This window comes from Xenopus laevis, chromosome 2S (assembly GCF_017654675.1).
Source record: "Xenopus laevis strain J_2021 chromosome 2S, Xenopus_laevis_v10.1, whole genome shotgun sequence".
In the NCBI taxonomy this organism is placed as follows: domain Eukaryota; kingdom Metazoa; phylum Chordata; class Amphibia; order Anura; family Pipidae; genus Xenopus; species Xenopus laevis.
In genome coordinates, this window is record NC_054374.1 from 68,389,890 (window position 1) to 68,411,615 (window position 21,726).

General features: G+C 38.1%; 1 protein-coding gene across 2 annotated transcripts; it reads left to right on the forward strand.

Moving 5' to 3' along the window:
* The first annotated feature begins 61 nt into the window (after window positions 1-61).
* gmeb1.S (glucocorticoid modulatory element binding protein 1 S homeolog) lies at window positions 62-14,316 on the forward strand. 2 transcript variants are annotated; one of them, NM_001091655.1, is given in 10 exon segments: window positions 62-102; window positions 2,102-2,263; window positions 5,541-5,620; window positions 5,689-5,813; window positions 6,657-6,760; window positions 6,849-7,003; window positions 7,985-8,113; window positions 8,986-9,123; window positions 12,246-12,368; window positions 13,471-14,087. In NM_001091655.1, coding segments are annotated over 9 exon segments (1,509 nt in total). In that variant the 5' UTR covers window positions 62-102; window positions 2,102-2,135; the 3' UTR covers window positions 13,998-14,087.
* The last annotated feature ends 7,410 nt before the right edge of the window (window positions 14,317-21,726 follow it).

Consider the following 21,726-nt stretch of genomic DNA (forward strand, 5'->3'; position numbering starts at 1 on the left):
GCGCGCCCTGAAAGCAGGAAAGGGGTGGAGTTTACAGCCAGGAAGCGCATGCGCTGTGAAGGACAGAGGCCCGTCTCCCCCCCGGAGCCGTGTTAGATTATGGTATGGAAGCTTTATTGGTTTATTTGCTGTGAGTTTTGTTGTATATTCCTGACACACTACTGAACTAAGACTTTGTCACTCTGTTGACAATTGCCGGGCTATTTTCGGCTACTTTTTCTTTTAATGTCGGTCATTTTTTTTTCTTAATGACTTCTTAATAAATCAAGTGATTGCTCTGCAGTTGCTCAACGCAACCATTTCCTGCAACCTTCTTGGCGGGGGATATCGGGTGTGTCGTCGTTTCTCAACACCCAAAGGGCCGAACGTTGAGGATCAAATTAAATTCTCTTTGCGCATGCGCCCCGCCTGAAGCACACGGAAGTGTTGGAACGGTGAGCTGGTGCGCTTGCGCAGTAAGCGCCTGCATCTTTGCGTACATTTGAAGTAAAGATTGGGCATTGAGCGTAAACACTTTTTCTATGAATGTCTAAAGATTTGCATGACGGATACTGCTATTTTAGACAAGCTATTTGTTGACATTTTCTTGAGATCTACTGATCCCAGTTAAAGGTCTGCTGGTAGATCCCAATCTACCTTTTGGACACCTCTGATATAGAAGATAAAAGGAGAGACAATATTGCTGGGAGAGCAAGGAGGTGGAGGCATCAGAGAGGGTTATAGAGATAAGCAGAAAACAAAAGAGAAAATGAAGGTATTAAACAACAGCAAATTAAGGAATAGTGAGAGAATGATGTATATGAAATAATTGGGTATTATAGAACATGATGGGGTAGTTATGACACAATACACAAGCAAGGAGCTGTGTTTGCAAAAGCTGAATTGACCGCCAAGAAAAGTCATATGCACAATTTTAGTTTTAGGGTTCCTATAGGTCAATAATAAAGAAAATCTATACATACTGGGCATTTAACTGGGCATTAGAAGGAAATACCAAAATGGAAATAGCAAAATGGTTTTACTAAATTAGTATTGAGGCGTGAGGCTTGTAATAACAGTGGGTGTGGCTTATGGTTGTGGGAGGTGCTTGTTTTAGCACGCTGCGCTGCGCTCACCACACAAAGCATCCCCCCACTTTTCTCACTCCAATTCAAGCACTGACTGTATGAGAATGGAATAATGCTCTAGTAGTAGGTGGAAGTCTGTGACATCTTCCTACTTGGAGGGTAGGCACAATCGGAAAGGATATGGTGTCTCTAGTTAATTTACAAATTCTTGTTGTTTTTCTTTATGGAGATAAAAAAAAAGTGTATAATTCACATCCCATCAGTCCCTGCCCAAGTTGGTCTTACCATGAAGATTGTTAATGTAATGAAGGTACCTCTGATAATCACTTAATCCAATGTGCAGATCAGTAGGGGACTACTAGGTGCAAAACTGTAGTGCTGCAATGGGAACCTGTTGTGACAATGGAAGGAGTTGGGGGTCTATTATACATTAGTTCCTTCACTGGAGTGAGTAGCCTTTTTTTTCAACCGTTGCACTATTTATTACATTACCCCAGAGCAACTTCTTATGTTCATATGGGTTTGTCTCCTGAGAAGAGAGGGTTGCCTTCCCATGTTTCTTGGTAATAACAATTATTTTTACTGGCTTGGTTGTGAGTACCAGCCAGGCATCAAACATATCCATAAACTGTTAACTTGCCTGCTTTGATTTGGAGCATTGTCAAAATTCAGGGAAAATCCACACAGACAACCCTGTGTTGGTAGCTTCTAATTATGTTAGAAATTACTACAACTTGGCTGAAGAATCCTGCAGGCACAACAGTGTGATGGATTAACAAGCATCAACAAAGAAAAGTAATTTTATTGTGCCTAGCACAATATTTAATCATTTTATCACTTCGGTTAAAAAATGTCAGCTTTAAAAGCAGAATTACAAAAAAAATCCTGGTTTCCTCCTGCGCAAGAATTACAACAACTCTGTTGTATATGGCATTAAATGCAGTTCAAAGCACTGTTCATCTGTGTCCTGATCCTTATATACAGTAGGAGTAGATCATGCAATAAAACTGCCTCTTCCTTCCTGTATGAATTAGGTTTCAGAGTAACGCTGCTCAATCTGTGTAACTCATGGCCAATGCTGAGGTGACAGTCCCTATGGGGGACGTGGTTGTGATTCCCAGTGACTGTATTGAGGGGGAAGATCCAGAGGATACCAAGACACAGGTCATTCTGCAGTTGCAGCCCATACCTCATGGGTAGGTGTAATTTATTTATCTCTTGTCTTCTATGTCATTTTAACCCCTATTTACCTTTGCCAGAGAAATGAGCTTTCTCTCTACCGAGGGATTTGTTAGGTAATCAGTTTAGCAAAAATTATTATTTAGTCTCCAAACTGGGTAATCCCCAAAAGTCTTTAAACATATCAGTCCCAAAAACTTGTTGGTGGGGAGTGAATCTGAAGGAACTCTGTGAAGGCAAATACATTTTCCCTGGGTGTGTAAAATGGTGGGATAGGTAACGGGTATGTGTTGCATGACATGATGCTGTCACAAACGCTTTTTCTTTGGATGATAAAAAAACAGCTATCTTAAAAGGCACAATATTTAATAATTTAGTAAAATGTAAAACCTGGTTAAATTAGTTAATGGAGACCTTGGCTCATTTGTGTTATGGTGCCAGTAGAGTGGAGAAAAGCAAATTTAATCCCAGTATTTTATTTAAACATAGTAATTATGAACTTAAAAGAATAGTTCAGTATAAAAATAAAAACTGTTTCCAATATAGTTAGTTAGTTAGCCAAAAATGTGGCTGGAGTGACTGGATGTTTAACATAATAGCCAGAACACTCCAGCCTTTATACATTAAATTTTTGGCTAACTATTTTAGAAATATTTTTTATTATGCACAGCTTATCTATTTATCCACATTTCACTTGAAGTGAGGGATATATTTGAAAATATTTGTAAATAACAAGATTGCAGTATTATTCAGTAGGACAGTACCTCATAGCAACCAACCAGTTAATAGCTTTTTTTTCCAGCCAGGTTAAAGTAGAACATTAAAGGGGTTAACTTCCAAACACTTTTTTCAGTTCAGTCGTTTTAAGATTGTTCACCTTAAGCAAAGACTTTTTTTCAATTGCTTTCCATCTTTTATTTTATACCGTTTCCCAAAATTGAAGTTTAATGTTTCTGTTTCTAGTGTTTCAGTCTGGCAGCTCAGTGATCCAGGAGCATTCTGAACTGTTACAGTTTGCTACATTTAGTTGATACAATTAGTTGATGCATTTCTCAGCAGTATCTGTGGAATGTTAGCAACTATTGTATCAATTATAACAGCTGCTTTTAATGAAATGCATCCACTAAATCTTATAGGAATGAACAGAACATGGGTGAGTTTTTATTTATTAAGCTCTAAACTCACATTTTGATAAATCTGCCCCTTAAATTAAATATGATTTTATTTACATAGCACTAATTATGCACATAGCGCTGAACAATAAATTGATAAAAAATGTCATTGAAATAATAGTTAAATACATACAAAGTACAGGTGCTAAGTGTTAGACACAAGGATAAAGAGGTCCCTCCCCTCCAGAGCTTAAAATCTAAGTGGTCTTGGGGTCTCGTCAGGCTTAAAACACACATAAAAAGTGTCAACAAGGATTTAGCTTGCCAATGTCAGTAAATAATATTTCTGTACTAACTTGTTCTCAATACCAATTCAACTGAATTTGAACATAGTGTTGCTTCCTCTGACATAAAACAGAACTTTAGTAGATTTTTTCAAGTTGTGTATTGTTCGTAGAAGGATCTAAACAGAATATTTTGGCATGGGTGGCAGCAGAGATACTTTTTCAATAAACATAAGGTTATACATTTGAAATATAAAGCATGTATCCTTTTTTATACTTGTTGGAAATGGTTAAGGGAAACATTTTGCGAAAGACCAAGGATTACTTTTATAAGAAAAAAAAAAAAAAACAACAACTTTGCTTTAGAAAATATTGCATAGACTCATATTATTTGAACTATTCTAAAATAAACTGTTAGGGTTACAAAATATGCCTAACTGATAAGAGAACTGATAAGAGAACCATACAATAAACCTTTCTTAATTCTTTTATATTTCAATCTTCATGCACGTTTTTGATTGGAACTTGCACCAAATTGATTCCTTTTAGGTCTGTTATGTGGTTTGTTTCTCTCATCTCTACACAATTCTCTGATTAGTCAAAATAGTAACCAAGGGGCACATTTACTAAGGGTCAAATATTGAGGGTTAATAAACCCTCGAATTCGACCATACAAGTAAAATCCTTCGAATATCGAATTAGAACGATTTTGTGAAAATTCTACGATTGATCGAAGTAAAAATTGTTCGAACGATGAAATCCTTCGAATCGAAGGATTTCAATCAATCAATCAATCTATCAATCAAAGGATTTTAATCAATCGATCGAAGGATTTTAATCAATCGATCAAAGGATTTTTCTTAGAAAAAAAGCTTAGAAAACTGATGGGGAAGGTCCCCATAGGCTAACATTGTACCTCGGTAGGTTTAAAGTGGCGAAGGATGTAGTAGAAGTTTTTTTTAAAGAGACAGTACTTCGACTATCGAATAGTCGACCGTTTTTTACTTCGAATCCTTCACTCGAGCTTAGTAAGCCCCCAAGTGTACACGACTTGTGTGTCGGCTAATTTTTACTGGTATAATGCTTTGGTAAATTTAAAGCAAAAAAACAATAATGATGATTTTTTTAGTAAAAGTACACTGATAAAAAAAACAAATGCAATATAATCCTGCTAGAAAAACTTTCCTCTTAATTTTTTTTATTTAAGCTGTGCGGAGAGGGGTTGTAGAAAGCAATACAGGCTGGCACACAAAGCGATTCAAACCGGGGTGCAACCCCTTGTACGTTTATTACGGAGAGGGGTTGTACTCTTTAAATTAACTTTTAGTATGATATAGAGAGTAATATTCGGAAACAATTTCCAATTGGTTTATTTTTTATTATTTGTGGGTTTTGAGTTATTTAGATTCTTATTCAGCTCACAGTTTGCAGTTTCAGTAATCCAATTGCTAGGGACCAAATTAGTAAAGCAACCACACATTGATTGGAATAAGAGACTGGAATATGAGTAGTAGAGGGCCTGAATAGAAACATAAGTGATAGTAGCGACCCCCATTTTGAATGCTGAAAAGAGTCAGATGAAGAAGGCAATAATTAAAAAACCATAAAAGAGAAAAAGTGAAGGCAAATTGAAAAGCTTAGAATTAAAAATTATATGATATACTAAAAGTTAACTTAAAGGTGAACCACCCCGTTAAGGGAGGACATCGCCTGAGATGAGAGAATAGTATGGCAGCTGGGACTCTCAATTTAGTACAGACTACAGATGTGCTATTTAATTGGTCAACCACATTAACACCCCCTGCCATCAATTTCTACCTAGATATTCTCCTTTTTGCTTTTACTACTTGTAACACTTATAACTACTTGTAATATTTATTTAATTTCTATGCATATAGGATTTATGGGGATATGTCTGACACCAATGCAGCTGTTGTTTCACTGGAGACTCACACCTTAAAGATGGGTGACACCCTAGGTGAGTTTCTGTTAATTTTCGGACTTAACCGTTACATGACATTGGCTCATTATTAAATCTCTGCACAGATGGTGGCACGGTGGAGCTGAGTGAGGACATTGACATTGCTTACCCAATAACATGTGGTGATAGCAAGGCTGTCTTGCTGTGGAAGAAATTTGTGTGCCCAGGAATCAACGTTAAATGTGTTAAGGTAACTGCCAGAGAGAGGTTTTCCTAGCACATAACAATTTTTACAATTTTGTAAATTATTTTATTAAAGCGATACTGACACATTCCTATAAAAATTATTGGAACGTGTCAGTATCAAGTAAATGCTGCACCCAGAATAGTTCCCTGCAAAGCCGCCCCCGCAAACCTGCGTTCATCCGACCCTCCGACACTGCTTAATGATCTTCTGTACCGTTTCAGTGACGTTTAGCTGGGGGCGGAGCGATCTTTCCATAGGCTGATTATGAATGAAAACAGGAATTCATCCTATGGAAGGATCGCTCCACCCCCAGCCCAGCGTTACTGAAGCAACGCAGAAGATCTGTTAGTAGTGTCAGCCAGTCTGCTGTACACAGGTTTGCGGGGCTGGGGGCAGCTTTGCGGGGAACTTGAATGTGTCAAAATTGCTTTATGTATAATAGGACTGGTCCAACATTTCCTTCTTGAACCACTAACTAGCAGTAATTCTCATGCACACAGTCCTCAGAAACATATCTGATGTTCAGTAATTGGGGGGGGGGGTGAAAAGGGCTTAGGAGCAACCCAATAGCTAATAAACAAATAGTACTGTCACACAGGAAGTGGTTGGTGATAACCCCTGTTACATAACACAGACAAAGGTACACACCCCAAAATATTGTGTGACCTTGTCATGATACAATAACTGTGCTAAACAGCTTGCAGTGTTCCAAAATTGTTTTACATGCTTTGGTTATAGTAAACCTTACCAAACAGTAGGTGTCATTTACTGCTTTTGTGTTTCAAAAGAAAAATACTTCCCTTTTCCCTTATTTATATATTGTATTTTTACCTCTTTTGTTTTTAGTTTAATGATCAGCTGATCAGTCCAAAACATTTTGTTCATTTGGCTGGAAAATCCACCTTAAAGGACTGGAAGAGAGCCATTCGTCTTGGGGGAACAATGCTAAGGTAGGCAAATTGCTTGGTCTGTAGTAGAATCAATATATTTGTTCTGTTCAGACTGTGGTTTGTGCTCATAGTTTTTGTGTATTTGTAGAAAGATGATGGATACTGGCCAAATTGACTTCTACCAGCATGACCAAGTCTGCACAAACACATGCCGCAGTACTAAGTTTGACCTGCTGATCAACAGTGCTCGTGCCCCTGTACCTGGACAGGGTACTATAGTGCAGACTCCCAGCACTACAGAAGGTATGGAGAAAATATTTTAACATACACTGTGGTTGCCAAGCACATTTTTAACATATTGTGCTCTTTCAGTTTAGGGGCTTTTCCTGGGGCAGTTTTTACTTCATCTAGCAAAATTATAGGTCAGTTTTTAATTGTAGTTCTGAAACAGACAATATATGACTCATAATGCATAAAATATAATTAATATAGAGGATTGTAATGCAAACTTTACTGGATATTAAAACGTGTCTATTCACATGTCCAACTTCCCATTCTGAAATCCAGGGTTTTAATATGAAGTTGGTCCTCCTGTTATAACCATCTCTGCTCTGAGATTATATTATACAACAATGTTTTTGGAATTTGCTTCAGTTAATTCCTAAGAGGATAAGTGAGGTTTGAAACTGGTGTTGATGAATCAGGCAAAGTTTGCACTTGGTGATCCAATTCATGCCAGTGGTGTTGAGTTAAGGTCAGCGATCTGAACAAGTCAAGTTTTTCCACTTCCATCTTTACAAATTGACTTGACAGACCTTGGTTTGTGTATGGAGGTATGGGTTCTGCAAGCATCCACTAAACACAGACATGAAGCACAATTTATCACTTCAGAAAACCTATTTTCACTTCTCCAGTGGTAAAGATCCATACATCACCCCCAATAATTATTGCACATGGTGTAGGCTTGGGTATTGTCCAGAAACACTGTTAATATTGTTGATTGACACTTGGGCTACATGCACATTATTGTTTTTTTGCACTTTAAAATTATGTTGAAGGTGCATTGCGTTTGAGCACAGCTTCAGGGCCTGTCCCACTGGATTTGGGAAAATACTGTAAAGACTAGTACAATAATATTGTACTATTATTGTACTAGTCATTTGTTTTGTGCTATTATTCTTTCAAATTGTTTTTAAATTAGTTTACACATAGTTTTCTACTGGAATATTATGGACATGTGTGGAATTGAAAATGTAAATGTATATATGATTTTACTTCTTTCAGGCAGCCTTTCATCTGTTACTGTATCAGAACAGACAGTGGAGGATACTACAGTTGAGTGGGGCCCAGGTCTTACTGCCACCTTGCAGATGAACAGAGAAGAGATGACCAAGGAGGGGGAAGAGATATCTGGTAATAACTAGGCAAAAGAGTAATAGTACTTTTAAATGGTTCTACTCAAGCACTATTTAATGACACTCAAAATATTTGCAGACATAGTGGGGGACTGAAGACCCATGGGTCAATTGGAGCACCTGACCTCTGCTGTTCTGTGGGCATTACAATGTTTTCCCATGGTTTTAATTTTTTTTTTCGGTCGCATAACCAAGCAATTTTTCCCTACTGCATGCTTGTTGTTCTATCAGAAGCCAGTAAGAATTAAAGCTTCCTTTAGTGCACAGTTGTATTGGTGTCTGCAATCTTCCTGATATTATTTTTTGGGGAAGGGCATCATTATTTATTTATTTTTCTTCACCAACTCTCCTATTTTTTTAGGAGAGAATGTAAATGTATTATAAATAAAACTGTACATGTTGTAATTTTCTCTTTCTGAAACACAGCTTGACAACTGTCATTTTAAAAACTACCTTTCATCACCCACACATTAAAAGTCATATGCTGACTTGTAATTACTATTCAGTAGCTTGGGGAAGTGGGGAAGGAAAATGAGTCAGACAAAAGTCCAAGGTTACTGCAGCCCTGATGAGCACATTAATTAAACAGGAGGAACAGGGTTAAAAATAAATACTTAAGCAAAAGATGCACATCATATTAAGTGGCATATTAAAGAATTTTAACAAACTGGGATTCCCCAATGGCACATACTACAAAAAAATATATTATTGCATGTTGTATTTACATGGAGCAAGGTTTTACATATGAGCTGTTTAATGCAATATATTAAGTGACCTACGTTGACCTACTATATGGTATTCGATATGGTTCTAGATATTACCTGAATTAAATAGAAGAAATTATTAAACCTCTTCTGTGTCTCTCTTTAGAAGAAACACTGTTGTTTTGGAAAGGTATCTCTGATGTGGGGCTAATGGATGAAGTAATAAACAAGATTCACAATGAAATTGAGGAACTTTTAAATGGTGTCCAGCAACGAGCGGGACAGATTCCCTTCCAAGTGTCTGGTATGTGTCCGTATTCTTTCGTTCTTTTTTTTTTTTGTTTTGTTTTTAACAATCCGAATGGTTAATCCTCCAGATACAAAGAAACTTTTGTAATAAAATTTAATTAGAAATATTTATAATAATGTGCCTGTGTTCTTTCAAAACTTGCTTTTTGAGGTGCATGGTCAATATTGTATGTGCATTCGTTATGGGGACTAGCATTCTCATATAATTTGGAAAAAAGATCTATCTCATTATTCAATCACATGCATCTGTATGCATATAAAAGTTTGGTTTTCCTCGGGAACTTGATTGACCTGAATCTTTGGACACAGCCGTTCAAGTTGGAAAAAAGGAGAAAGGGCACAGGTTACATAGCACATAACAGATAAGCCCTGTCCAACACAATGGTGTTTATCTGTATGTATCATGTGCCTTTTCTCCTTTATTCTAGCTTGAATGTTTGCCCCATGGCTACACAACAGCTATAGTAGTCTTTCTGAAGCAAGCACACAACTTTTACCAGTGCAGCACAACAGTACATTATATTTTAATTACTTTGATACATTTTCAGTTTTTGGTGTTGCTGTTCCTTTAAAAACAGATAAATCGGGGGGACCATAAACTGAGGAGCCTGAGTTGAAGGATTTATGTAGCCACTCCACAGCTCTGAAGGAAAGTTTTATTAATATTAATATTTGCATAAAAACCAGGTGTACTACCAAACAGAGCATGTTGCCAGTCCACATATGGCCAATCACAGTACGTATTTTGCCAGGAACATTGTTTATCTATGCATTGTTCACCAACTCTTCAATTTTATTTTTTTTTTTTTTTACATCTGAATGTGGCTGACAAGTATAAAAAGTGTGGGGACCCCTGACCTAGATCACAACTGTTATATAGATGTGGAAACTTTTCGGCTGGTGCAATTTCGCTCCATAAATAAAATATGGCATTTCTATCCATGATAGGTTTTAGAGTTTAGTTCTTTTTAGTGGAGGAACAGATCGGAAACCTATAGCTATTTTTAGAAGGAAAACCTAGAACCCCTTTGATATTGCTGTACTCGAGAAAGAAAGAAGAAACCTCATTTATTTCCTGAGCAGAAACTTCAGAACAATTCTCTGTTCTCCTTCTAAACATATTCTCTGCAACTGTACATGCCAAAGAACTGACAAGCAGGTGGGACTGTTTCATTAAAATGTGTGTATTACCAGGTTATAAAAAAAAAAGCTTAATAGCTTTGAAACAAAAAAAAATTATGTAAATTGCAAAAGTGCTCAAAAGAGCACCCTGAGCAATTTGTTTAATGGGAGGCCAATGGAAACTTGTTAGGAGAGGTCTGCATCAAAATAACCAAATATCCTCCTTCACCTCCTTCCACGGTGAAGTGATGGATTCTGGGAGGACCTTTAAAGGACCAGTAACATAAAAAAAAATGTTTAAAAATTCGTTAGTGCACAACGAAAAATAAACACTAAGACAAAAGAAACTTTTAAATAGCAAAGCCTTTATTAAAAAATAACTTACAGAATGTCCACTTCCTGTCTGCTTCAGAAACGGCGAAAAGGCGACCATCCATCCTGCAACAATCAATTTCTTCTCCCTGGCTAGTCACTGACAGGCATCGCTTTCATCCACCTGCTGCTGTGTGTCTGTGGCTGCTGCTCCCGCTGTGTGCCCGTGACTGGCTGCTGACACTGCTCCCTGCGCTGACTCTGCCAAGCCGTCCCTTTCCCATGGTCCGAGCGCAGCCGACACTTCAGTACTGGTGGCGGCGTAGTGCAGGAAGCGGAGGGGTAGCGGCTGGGGCAGGGAGTGGTGGAGGCCCGGGCAGTCCGCAGCTCGGCGCTACCACCTGTGACTGCCCCAACTGCCATGAAGCTGAGGTTCTGTCCCGCTGGTGCCGGCGATTCATGTGCAGCTGCTGCGCCAATGAGTGCGCAAAGCTTTCTGCGGCCAATGAGTCACTGTTGCATCAGCCTGGCGCTGAGTGTTTTTACGCCGCCACCAGTACTGAAGTGTCGGCTGCGCTTGGACCACGGGAAAAGGACGGCTTGGCAGAGTCAGCGCAGGGAGCAGTGTCAGCAGCCAGTCACGGGCACACAGCGGGAGCAGCAGCCACAGACACACAGCAGCAGGTGGATGAAAGCGATGCCTGTCAGTGACTAGCCAGGGAGAAGAAGTTGATCGTTGCAGGATGGATGGTCACCTTTTCGCCGTTTCTGAAGCAGACAGGAAGTGGACATTCTGTAAGTTATTTTTTAATAAAGGCTTTGCTATTTAAAAGTTTCTTTTGTCTTAGTGTTTATTTTTCATTGTGCACTAACGAATTTTTAAACATTTTTTTTTTATGTTACTGGTCCTTTAAGTCACAGAATTCATCGCTTCATTGAAGAAGGTATTGAATAACACTCCAAGGGAGTGTTGGGAAATGGTTCCTGCAACCTCTCATCTGAGGAATACTTTGTGCAAAAAATAAATGAATAATCGAATGTCATACACACCGTCTGATAACTTTGCTTCATTCTCGTAAAGGAACAGTAACACCAAAAAATTAAAGCTTTTTAAAGGAATGACAATATAACGTACTGGTGCCCTGTATTGGTAAAACTGCTTCAGAAACACTACTATAGTTTATATAAACAAGCTGCTGTGTGGCCATTGGACAGTATTTCAAACACAGGATACATCGTAGATAATACATAAGTTCCCATAGTTTACTACAGAGAAGATCTGTTATCTGCTTTGTATCCTGTGTCTTTTCTACTTTTTCAGCTTTGACTGGCTGCCCCTTGGCTACACAGCAGCTTGTTTATATAAACTATAGTAGAGTTTCTGAAACAATCATACCAGTTGTAAGAGAGCGTGGAAGCAGTACTTTATATCTTTAAAACACTTTTTTGGTGTTACTTATCCTTTAATTTGTGCAGTTAATGGTTGTTGGCAGATCACATCTATGCATATTTAACATCAAATATGCTTGTTCATGTTTCACTTCAAGCTACATGTAATAAATATTGGGGATATATGTACTGAATAATCTTTATGTTAATGTTAGATGATAATTATTATCCCAAATAGGGAACCTACAATATATACTGTTCTTTCAATGTTCCAGTCTGCTTATTCTTTGTCAGATGCCACTGCGCTAAATAACGTTGCTCACAGCTTTGGATTATTGGACTCTGTGAAAAAAGTACTGGAACAAAAGAAGAATCAAACCGAACAGAGTGAAGAACAATATCATTATGCATTAGCAGGTAATCTTTTTAGCTTGGTAGGTACCTAAATATAACATAAAAGACATATAATATAACTAAAATATAATATAACTAAAAGACATTGGTGGTACAGTATCAAGGTTTTGTTGTACTGATGCAGCATTCTTTAAATACTGGCGCATTATTACATCCTTTATTTTCTTAAACAAAGACGATCTAAAGGAGTGCTATTGTTGGTTTGATGCCAAACCAAGTTTTAATCTGGTTTATTTCTGCCCTGTCCTTTTCTACATAATAGATTTATCCTGTCCCCTTCTTACCTGCTTCATTCATCTTCTGATCTGCTCTGGAAAACTTCAGTTTGCTTTCACCCTCTATTTTGCTCACCTCCATCCAGCACCTTCTATACATATATATTGAAACTAAAGACGGTATACTATTTACATAGTTAAATCGGGTTAAAAAAAGACAAAGTCCATCAAGTTCAACCCCTCCAAATGAAAACCCAGCATCCATACACACCCCTCCATACTTTCACATAAATTATATATATACCCATACCTATACTAACTGTAGATTTTAGTATCACAATAGCCTTTGATATTATGTCTGTCCAAAAAATCATCCAAGCCATTCTTAAAGGCATTAACTGAATCAGCCATCACATCACCCGGCAGTGCATTCCACAACCTCACTGTCCTGACTGTGAAGAACCTGACTGGTATTAGGCTATATAAATAGAACTCCAGTGCACCACTAGAATTTTTTGTTATAGACTTTGACCCATGTGAAGATTTAGGTCTCTTAGTGAGCACCTGCTGCCACAAATATTTATTTGCTTGCAAGGTTTGAGTACTCTATCTTATCTTATTTTATTGAACTAATGAAAATTATTAGCAAAACATAATTATGGACATCTCAACCTCTTATGCTTCTTTAATGTGCTTGAATTCTCTCCATCTTCTCTTTGTTGCGTACCATTATTTGCTAAATTTTATTATTTTCCAGCTTTGAACTGTGTTCTATAGATACACACTATACATTAGATACACACATTTGATATTTTATTTTGGTAATTCTCAACAAAACTGTACATTTAGGCCATTGTTTCTGACATAAGTGAATTGAATTTTTCTTCCAGAATTGGAGAGGCAGCTAGAGGAGCAAAAAAAGCAAGAGGGCAGCAAGTCCCCTCTCCTTCAAAATGTTGTCTTGATGCCTGTGAGCGCACAGAAACCACCCAAGAGACCACGTCTCCAGCGCCCAGTTTCTGCTGGTTCTATAAACAACCCTTCCTCCCAGCCCCACTATACTGTATTGTCCCCTTTAACACTGGCATCAATTGGTCAGCAATTCTCCTTGGGTGGGGTACGCTATGCCACTCTACTGGGTAAAGCTGGATCCGGGGATACACTGGCAGTACTCACAACAGATATGCAAGAATCGGGTGAACTAACTGGGGTAATGAGCCCTGTAGAGTTGGTGGCCATGGATACAGGACTTGGTCAAGATGGGGTGGGTGAAGAAGGCCAAACAATCATACAGATAGATCCAGCACCAGACCCAGAGGGAGGATCTAAAGTGATGGAACTGGGAGATGGAAAAGTCCTAGGTGTTAATCCTGATGGAATACACAATGTGGAGATTGTGGTCCTGGAGGATGACTAGAACTGAGGGCAGTTTGTGAATGGTCCAACCTAGAAAGAAACATAATTTGGTGACCCTTTGTGGTTAGCCCTAAGGAGAATCAAAGTAAAATAAAATAAAAAAATGTAAGTTTCTGGTAAGCTCAGTATACCTCTACATTTGAGAATGAACTTTTTGAAGTCAGAAACTGTTCTGCTAGACTAAACTGAAGGAAAATAAAAATGACAAGCCTAATTCTCCTTTACAACATTTTCTGTATATAAAGTGTGTAAAAACATAAAAATGAATGTAGAAAGTTATTGAACTTTTTTGTATTAATATAAATTTCAGTGATACATTATTGTTTTCTTTCTGGGTGTCTTTATTCAGTATTGTTCCCAAATACTGAAAACAATTCAGTATAATGCAGTTAATTCAGTGTAACACTTGCATGCATAAGCGTCAGAATTCCTTGCAGATCCGGAATACCAGGGACTACACACAGGGGCAACAATTTCTTAGGTTTCTGAACAGCACTGAATATATATTCCTACCACTTTTTACTTGTCTCATTCCTCTGACATGAAATACAAGCATATGGCAAGAATTGGCAGTACAAATCTGAACAAAGGTATGCCAAACTTCATTTACATATGTGTACATATATGAAATACATACTACCTGTTACATTTAGGGGCCAATTCATTAACTTCGAGTGAAGGATTCGAAGTAAAAAAACTTCAAATTTCAAAGTGTTTTTTGGGCTACTTCGACCATCGAATGGGCTACTTCGACAACGACTTCGAATCGAAGGATTCAAACTAAAAATCGTTCGACTATTTTACCATTCGATAGTCGAAGTACTGTCTCTTTAAGAAAAAACTTCAACCCCCTAGTTCGCCACCTAAAAGCTACCGAAGTCCATGTTAGCCTATGGGGAAGGTCCCCATAGGCTTTCAAGTTTTTTCTGATCAAAGGATAATCCCAGTCGAATATCGAGGGTTAATTAACCCTCGATATTCGACCCTTGGTGAATTTGCCCTTTAGTGTTTAATGTTACTCCAGCATTCCTCTATAGCTTCTCTTTATCTACCTTACAACAAGGAATTGCCTTTTTTTTTGTTTTTTAAAGTTGTATGTATAATGCAACTTAATGTATTGGTATGGTTTTAATTCTGCTGCTGACATTAAACATACGTTCATCCAATGTCATCCACCCCCACTGCAACCTATAATAACAGGCTTCCATACACATGAGGTAGAAAGAATAAAGGAGATGACAATAAGTGGGAGGCAATGTTAAAGCAACATTAACACCAAAAAATTAAAGAATGTACTGTTGCCCTGCACTGATAAAATGGGTGTGTTTGCTTCAGAAACTCTACTATAGTTTATATAATCAAGCTGCTGTGTAGCCATGGGGGCAACCATTCAATCACAGGATACACAGTAGATAACAGATACTTTCTGATGAATTCCATTGTGTACCACAGAACTTATCTGTTATCCTCTGTGTATCTGGTGCCTTGGTTACAAAGCAGCTTGTTTATATAAACTATTGTATGAGATGCTGAAGCAATCAAACCAGTTCTACCAGTACAGCACAACGGTGCATTACATTTTCATTACTTTTAAACACTTAAATTTTTTGGTGTTACTGCTCCTTTAAAGGACTACAAACAACAACAATGGCATTTATTAACCTGAGTTTACATTTTATTTATATCCTGTACATGTAAACAGATTTTCTTTGATGTAGAAGTTTTGTATCTTGGTACATTTGCTGGTTCTTCTTTTATCTATTATCTAGCCAGCCCAGTCTATTGTGTTCATGAAGTGCCCCAAAAAGCTGTACCAGATAAACTAAAGGTTTTGTCAAATTAAATATTCTTTAAAGAAATTGTGTCAAATGTCCAAAAGCAGTCTAAGAAAATGTCATTATAATAAGTGCAATCTAAGAAAATGTTATCAATTGTCTACTAAAACATTATTATTATATGTAGATATTTTTAGCACACTTTGATTGGCAGGTACTTTGTATGTATAACTATATTTGTAAAGAGCTGTTAAGGAGCCACAGCGCTGTACAGTTCATAAAAGTACAATATATAAAAAGAACACACGGGAGGACACGTCACATACACAGAGCTTATATAAGGGCACAGAGTTAAGAGACACAGTAGGTAGGAGGTCCATGCACCATAGAGCTTGCAATCTAAGTAGGTTGGTGGCCAACATGCAGGCACAAATTGGAGGGTACTTGTACCCTGAATTGTTATTTATCTAGTAAATCTTATAGTATAGTAAATCTTAATACAATATGATAGTATGTGAGATGTTGCTTCAAATGAGCTTTGGAAAACCTCAGGCCAATGGTAGAAGTAAAAAAAAACACAAATGCCACTAAAATTGTGTCTCTTTGATATCTTGATAACATTGCTTATTTTTTTACGTGTGCTTGTTAGTTTTTTTTATTCTTCCCTTTTCAGGCCTCACTCTTCAGGGTGTTGGACTGGCCTGCTGGGGTACTGGTATTTTTCCCCGGGGCCTTTTGACCTTTCTGGAGCACAAAGCATTAACTCCTTTTTTACCCTTTTTTTTTTTTTACCCCTTTTACTGGTTTGCTTGTGTTTTTATTTATTACCAGCAGTTAGAAAGATAATTTAGAAGTTAATAAAGTCTGTGTTGGTGTACAGTAAAAGACAAGCTAAATTTATTGCCACTTACAAGCAGGAGAATTCAGGGTGAGTTTCTCAGGAAGGATTTGCACAGAGAGAGGAAGAGCAAGAGCTAATAGAGATATTATAGGTATCGAGCACTTCAGTCTGCACACTGTCTGTACTACCAAATGTGTATACTTCCAGATAAAATATGCACAAGGGATCAGCGCCTGTGGCAACAGAAATGAGGAACTCGCATAGCGTAATACGTTCGATGTACAATGGTATATATCACCGTGTGCTTTTAATTAGCTTACTTTATGTGTGTTCCCCCTTTTTTGGGTTAGGTTATTCTATAAGTGCTCCCATTTCCCTTATACACAGCTGGTTAAAGGGAACAGGTGCAGGGGGGGTGCAGATTAGAAACAACTTTAAAAGCCAATTTAAAAAGCAGAATTTAAAAAGCAGATTTAAAAAGCAGAGTTCTTCGGTGCAGCGATGGGTGAATACAGTTTTCAACACAACACCTCCACCGTTTGGTAAAATTGCCTACTTACAAACCACTCTCGTGGTCAAGCGTATTCATTAACTCCTCCCGAGTGGTCTTAGCTTGACTTTGTATCCTCCATAGGCTCCAGGGGAAGGATAGAAAAACCGGAAATAGTGTAATAACGTTTTATTTAAAAAATCTTAAAAACAGTAAAAGCACTCACATTTTGTTCTCAATAAAATCGCATTCAGTCCAGTTTGGTATGGTTTTTCGAAATCACCAGGGATGGTCCTTGCCAGCCGGATCCAGACCTCCTTGTGGTGTGCGTGCTGAACTGGTAAGTGATCTCCTTCTCCTAACGCGTTTCACTGTTATTCACAGCTTCATCAGAGGCTTAGTTTCTAAAAAATCCGTTACCCTATTTAAACTATTTCCGGTCGTTCGTGTTTCAACTATTTCCGGTCTGTACTATTATATGCAGTCCGGGCATATAGCAAATAATATGATTTTTTGTGCTGTATATAAAAATATAGTATATAGTGTGTTTGTTGATCTGAAATGCTGCGTAGAAATGACTTCTATTTTGCTAAATACATGGAGTATAATTATTACCCAACACTATACAAATCGTATACGCATTAAAGGAAAATATCTGAATTTAAGCATATGTACAATGCACATGTTCATTGACACTTCCCATGAAGGTAGTGTCCTTGTGCTCGTCCCAAGTAACTCTATTATATTATGCATCGGGAGGGGTCATATTTTCTTCTCTGTTTATGTTTTAGTGGACAAGCTGTCATGCTCAAGCCTATCATATAGCAAATAATATGATTTTTTGTGCTGTATGTAAAAATATAGTATATAGTGTGTTTGTTGATCTGAAATGCTGCGTAGAAATGACTTCTATTTTGCTAAATACATGGAGTATAATTATTACCCAACACTATACAAATCGTATACGCATTAAAGGAAAATATCTGAATTTAAGCATATGTACAATGCACATGTTCATTGACACTTCCCATGAAGGTAGTGTCCCTGTGCTCGTCCCAAGTAACTCTATTATATTATCCATCGGGAGGGGTCATATTTTCTTCTCTGTTTATGTTTTAGTGGACAAGCTGTCATGCTCAAGCCTATCATTACTACTTTATATGCAATGCGAAGCGTTTGCTGAAATGGTGTAAGAGTTACAGTCCTTGGAGTCTTGGGCAATGGAAATGCATTCTCTGGAGTGATGAATTTTGCTTCCCCATCTGACAGTCTGGTAGTTATGGGTTCATTACATGCCACGAGAATACTACTTGCCTGAATCCATACAATTTACTAAAGAAGGAAGAATTGTCTGGCTGTTTTTTAATGCTTGTGTAAAGTGAAGTCTGTTCACTGAAATGAGAATAGAAGAACTTGATTGGCCAGCACAAAGCCCTAAAATCCAGAAATCCAAATCCAGATGAACATCTTTGAGATGAAATGGAATTCAGACTAGGGGTCCAGTCCTCATTTCTCATCATCAGTTCCCCACCTCGTGAATATTAGTGGCCAAGTGAAAGCAAATCAAAAGCTTTTCCAATGTCAAAGTGAGCAACCCTCACAAAGGGAGGACCAATTCCATGTTAATATCGTTGTTTAAAATAAGCCTTGGACAGGCAGTTGTAGAGATACTTACAGTATATACAGCAGGAGTGCCCAGACTTTATTAATGCAAAGTCTACTTTTAGTCATGATTTCCCATTATAATCTACATGCCTAAAAGCTTTGTTAGCATACTGTTCCATGTGACATATTACATAAATATCGATTTATGAGAAAATGTATGATGTTATATTTAACAAACACCCATTTCTTATGTAACCTTGACGTAATAAAAATCTGAATAAAAAGCATGAAATAGGAGATTTAGACAAGCTGTTTGTTAACAGTGTCTTGAGATCTACTGATCACCAACTAAAGGTCTACTGTTAGATCCTGATCAACCTTTTGGACACCCCTGATATACAGTAACTAATGATAGTAAGCTCTAGGGACAACTCTGTTGGCATATACAGGTAGATGTGTTTTACATAGCAGCAGAGTAAAGCTGGCCATAGATGCAAAGATAAAGAATCTTTGATTTGTGCAAATTTCGGACCTTGTGAAGATTGCACCGACATTTTTTGTACTTTGGCGATCAGGTTAGAGCAGTGTTCCCCAACCAACAGCTCGTGAGCAACATGTTGCTCTCCAGCCCCTTGGATGTTGCTCCCAGTGTCCTCAAAGCAGGTGATTATTTTTGAATTCCAGGCTTGGAGACAAGTTGTATTACATTAAAACCAGGTGCACTGCCAAACAGAGCCTCAATGTAGGTTGACAATCCACATAGGGGCAAGTAAATGGCCAATCACAGCCCTTATTTGGCACCCCAGGAACATTTTTCATGCTAGTGTTGCTCCCCACCTCCTTTTTCTTCTGAATGTTGCTCACGGGTTTGAAAGGTTGAGGATCCCTGGGTTAGAGGATTTCTGACGGCTAACGATACTACCTCTACATATATTGCCTATCTGACAATATCAATGGGTGACTGTCACTACTATTTGTCAGACATAACTTGAGTACGATTGCTGTAAAGCTTTCCATAGATGTTGAGATTTTTAAAAGATCAGATCCTGATCGTGAGACCACCATCAACTAAAAAGACCAATTTACCAGGAAAACAAAGGGGAGCTGCCTGCTTGGCCCTGCAAACATAGATAGATTGCACTGGGACCGACAAAGATTTTTTGACCTGGCCGATCAATTTCCTGACAGATGTCGGCCGAAAACTCGTAAGATGTACGATCATTTGAATACCACTAACCGCACGATAATTTCGAAGGATTGGTCGGGCTTCCCTAAAATCGGTTGTTCGGCAGGAAGAATCGTTGCGTCTATGGGGAGTTTAAGGGCCAGAACAGTAGTTATTTTACTACTTTATTTGATTTGAAGGGTTAGTGGCAGGTTGGAACGTACAATCATTCGATACAAGGCACGTCTGCACGTCTATGGCCAGCTTAAGCTGCTTGCATAAAGGAACTTTCTAGCCTACTATAATTAAATAAGGCATAAAGAAGGCAAGGAACACCCAGGTTATTATCTCCAAGACAGTGTCTATGCCTTAAGACAAAAATCTGTGAAATTATTCAGGAATAAGTTTTTGCATGTTTTGTATAGAATAGATGCTCTTGACTCGATTGCTCCTTCTACCACCTGTCACAGTGTACCAGCAAAACACCAACCCTGGCACACTAGTGTAACTCTGTACCTCAGAAGATGTAGTAGATCAGCTGAATGACGGTGGAGAAAGTCACAAACTGATTCTGACTTCACCCACTTCAAGGTCATACTATCCTGCATACTATCCTGCTCTATCAATAGCTAAAAAACTGTACTTCTCTTCTTTAAAGGAGAACTAAACCATAAAAATGTCTAAAAATGCCACATTTTATATACTTATTACACCAGCCTAAATTTTCAGCTTCTCAATATCAGCAATGATCAAGGACTTCAAACTTGTCAAAGGGGGACACCATCTTGGAAAGTGTCTGTGACACTCACATGCTCAGTGGGCTCTGAGCAGCTGTTAAGAAGCTAAACTTAGGAGTTGTCTCAAATTATCAAGCAGAAAACTAGGGTTGTCTGTAATATAAACTGTTGCTACAGGGCTAAATATTCAGAACAGTTCTGGGAGAGAAAAGCAACAGTTTGTTGTTTTGGCATAAGAATTACTTGCTGGACAACTGGGGAAATATATTCTCTGGTAGCAAGGACTGGCTATTATCTGCTGCCATTGAGAGTGAGCTGCAACTGCTTCAGATAATGTACTGGGAATCTTCAGAGTACTGTGAACTTAAAATGCTATAGAATCTCATCCTTTATGTGGGGAGAAGAAGAACAAGAAACTGCTGTATATCCCCCCTATAAGCTCATCAACCACTAGCAAGTACAAAGTATCTTTTATCCCCTGACTGACCCCGTGAGGATATGACCACGGTTGAACTAGGAAGTAGATGAGAAGACGCCGAGACTGTGGGACATGAGTCAACTAATGCTCCCGTGAGCAGGATCGCAAGGAAAGCGAGCACAGCATATGTGAAACCGTAAGGAGAGCAGTGACACCGCGTATAAGGAAAGGGTTCAGCTTTACCACACTGTGGGTCTATACTAACTTGCAGCTGTGTCCGGGAAATCCTGTAAGTACCAACCAAGCAGGGCCCTGATACTGGCTTTTACGATATTTCACATTGGTGTGCCTTTTTCTCTTGTTTTTTAAGACAAGAAACGATCGCTGGCTGCAGGGATTGTGAACATAATATTCGGACAGATCCTTTTGGCTCCGGATCTCTGCATAATACAGGGACTTTTGAGACATTTGGGGCACGCAAAAGTTGGTGTATTTTTATTTGTAAACGGAAGCGCATACAAAACCAATTTTTTAACATTATTTAAGGGGTGGAATCCCTCTGTACCTTGCGCATCCAGTGTTTTATTTTTGCGCAAGACATATACTGTTATATACTTCTAACGACTACCAACCTATTATGTTGAGGAATAGGCATTTAGGATCACCTTAAAATCTAAATAATTAAAATATTATAATTGA

Bases quoted from the DNA above. Each gene is read 5' to 3' on its own strand.
- gmeb1.S (XM_018248212.2), top strand. From the start codon at position 2,136: ATGGCCAATGCTGAGGTGACAGTCCCTATGGGGGACGTGGTTGTGATT. The intron at 5,814-6,656 runs GTAACTGCCAGA...TTTTGTTTTTAG, and splicing joins TCAACGTTAAATGTGTTAAG to TTTAATGATCAGCTGATCAG. The intron at 7,004-7,984 runs GTATGGAGAAAA...TACTTCTTTCAG, and splicing joins GACTCCCAGCACTACAGAAG to GCAGCCTTTCATCTGTTACT.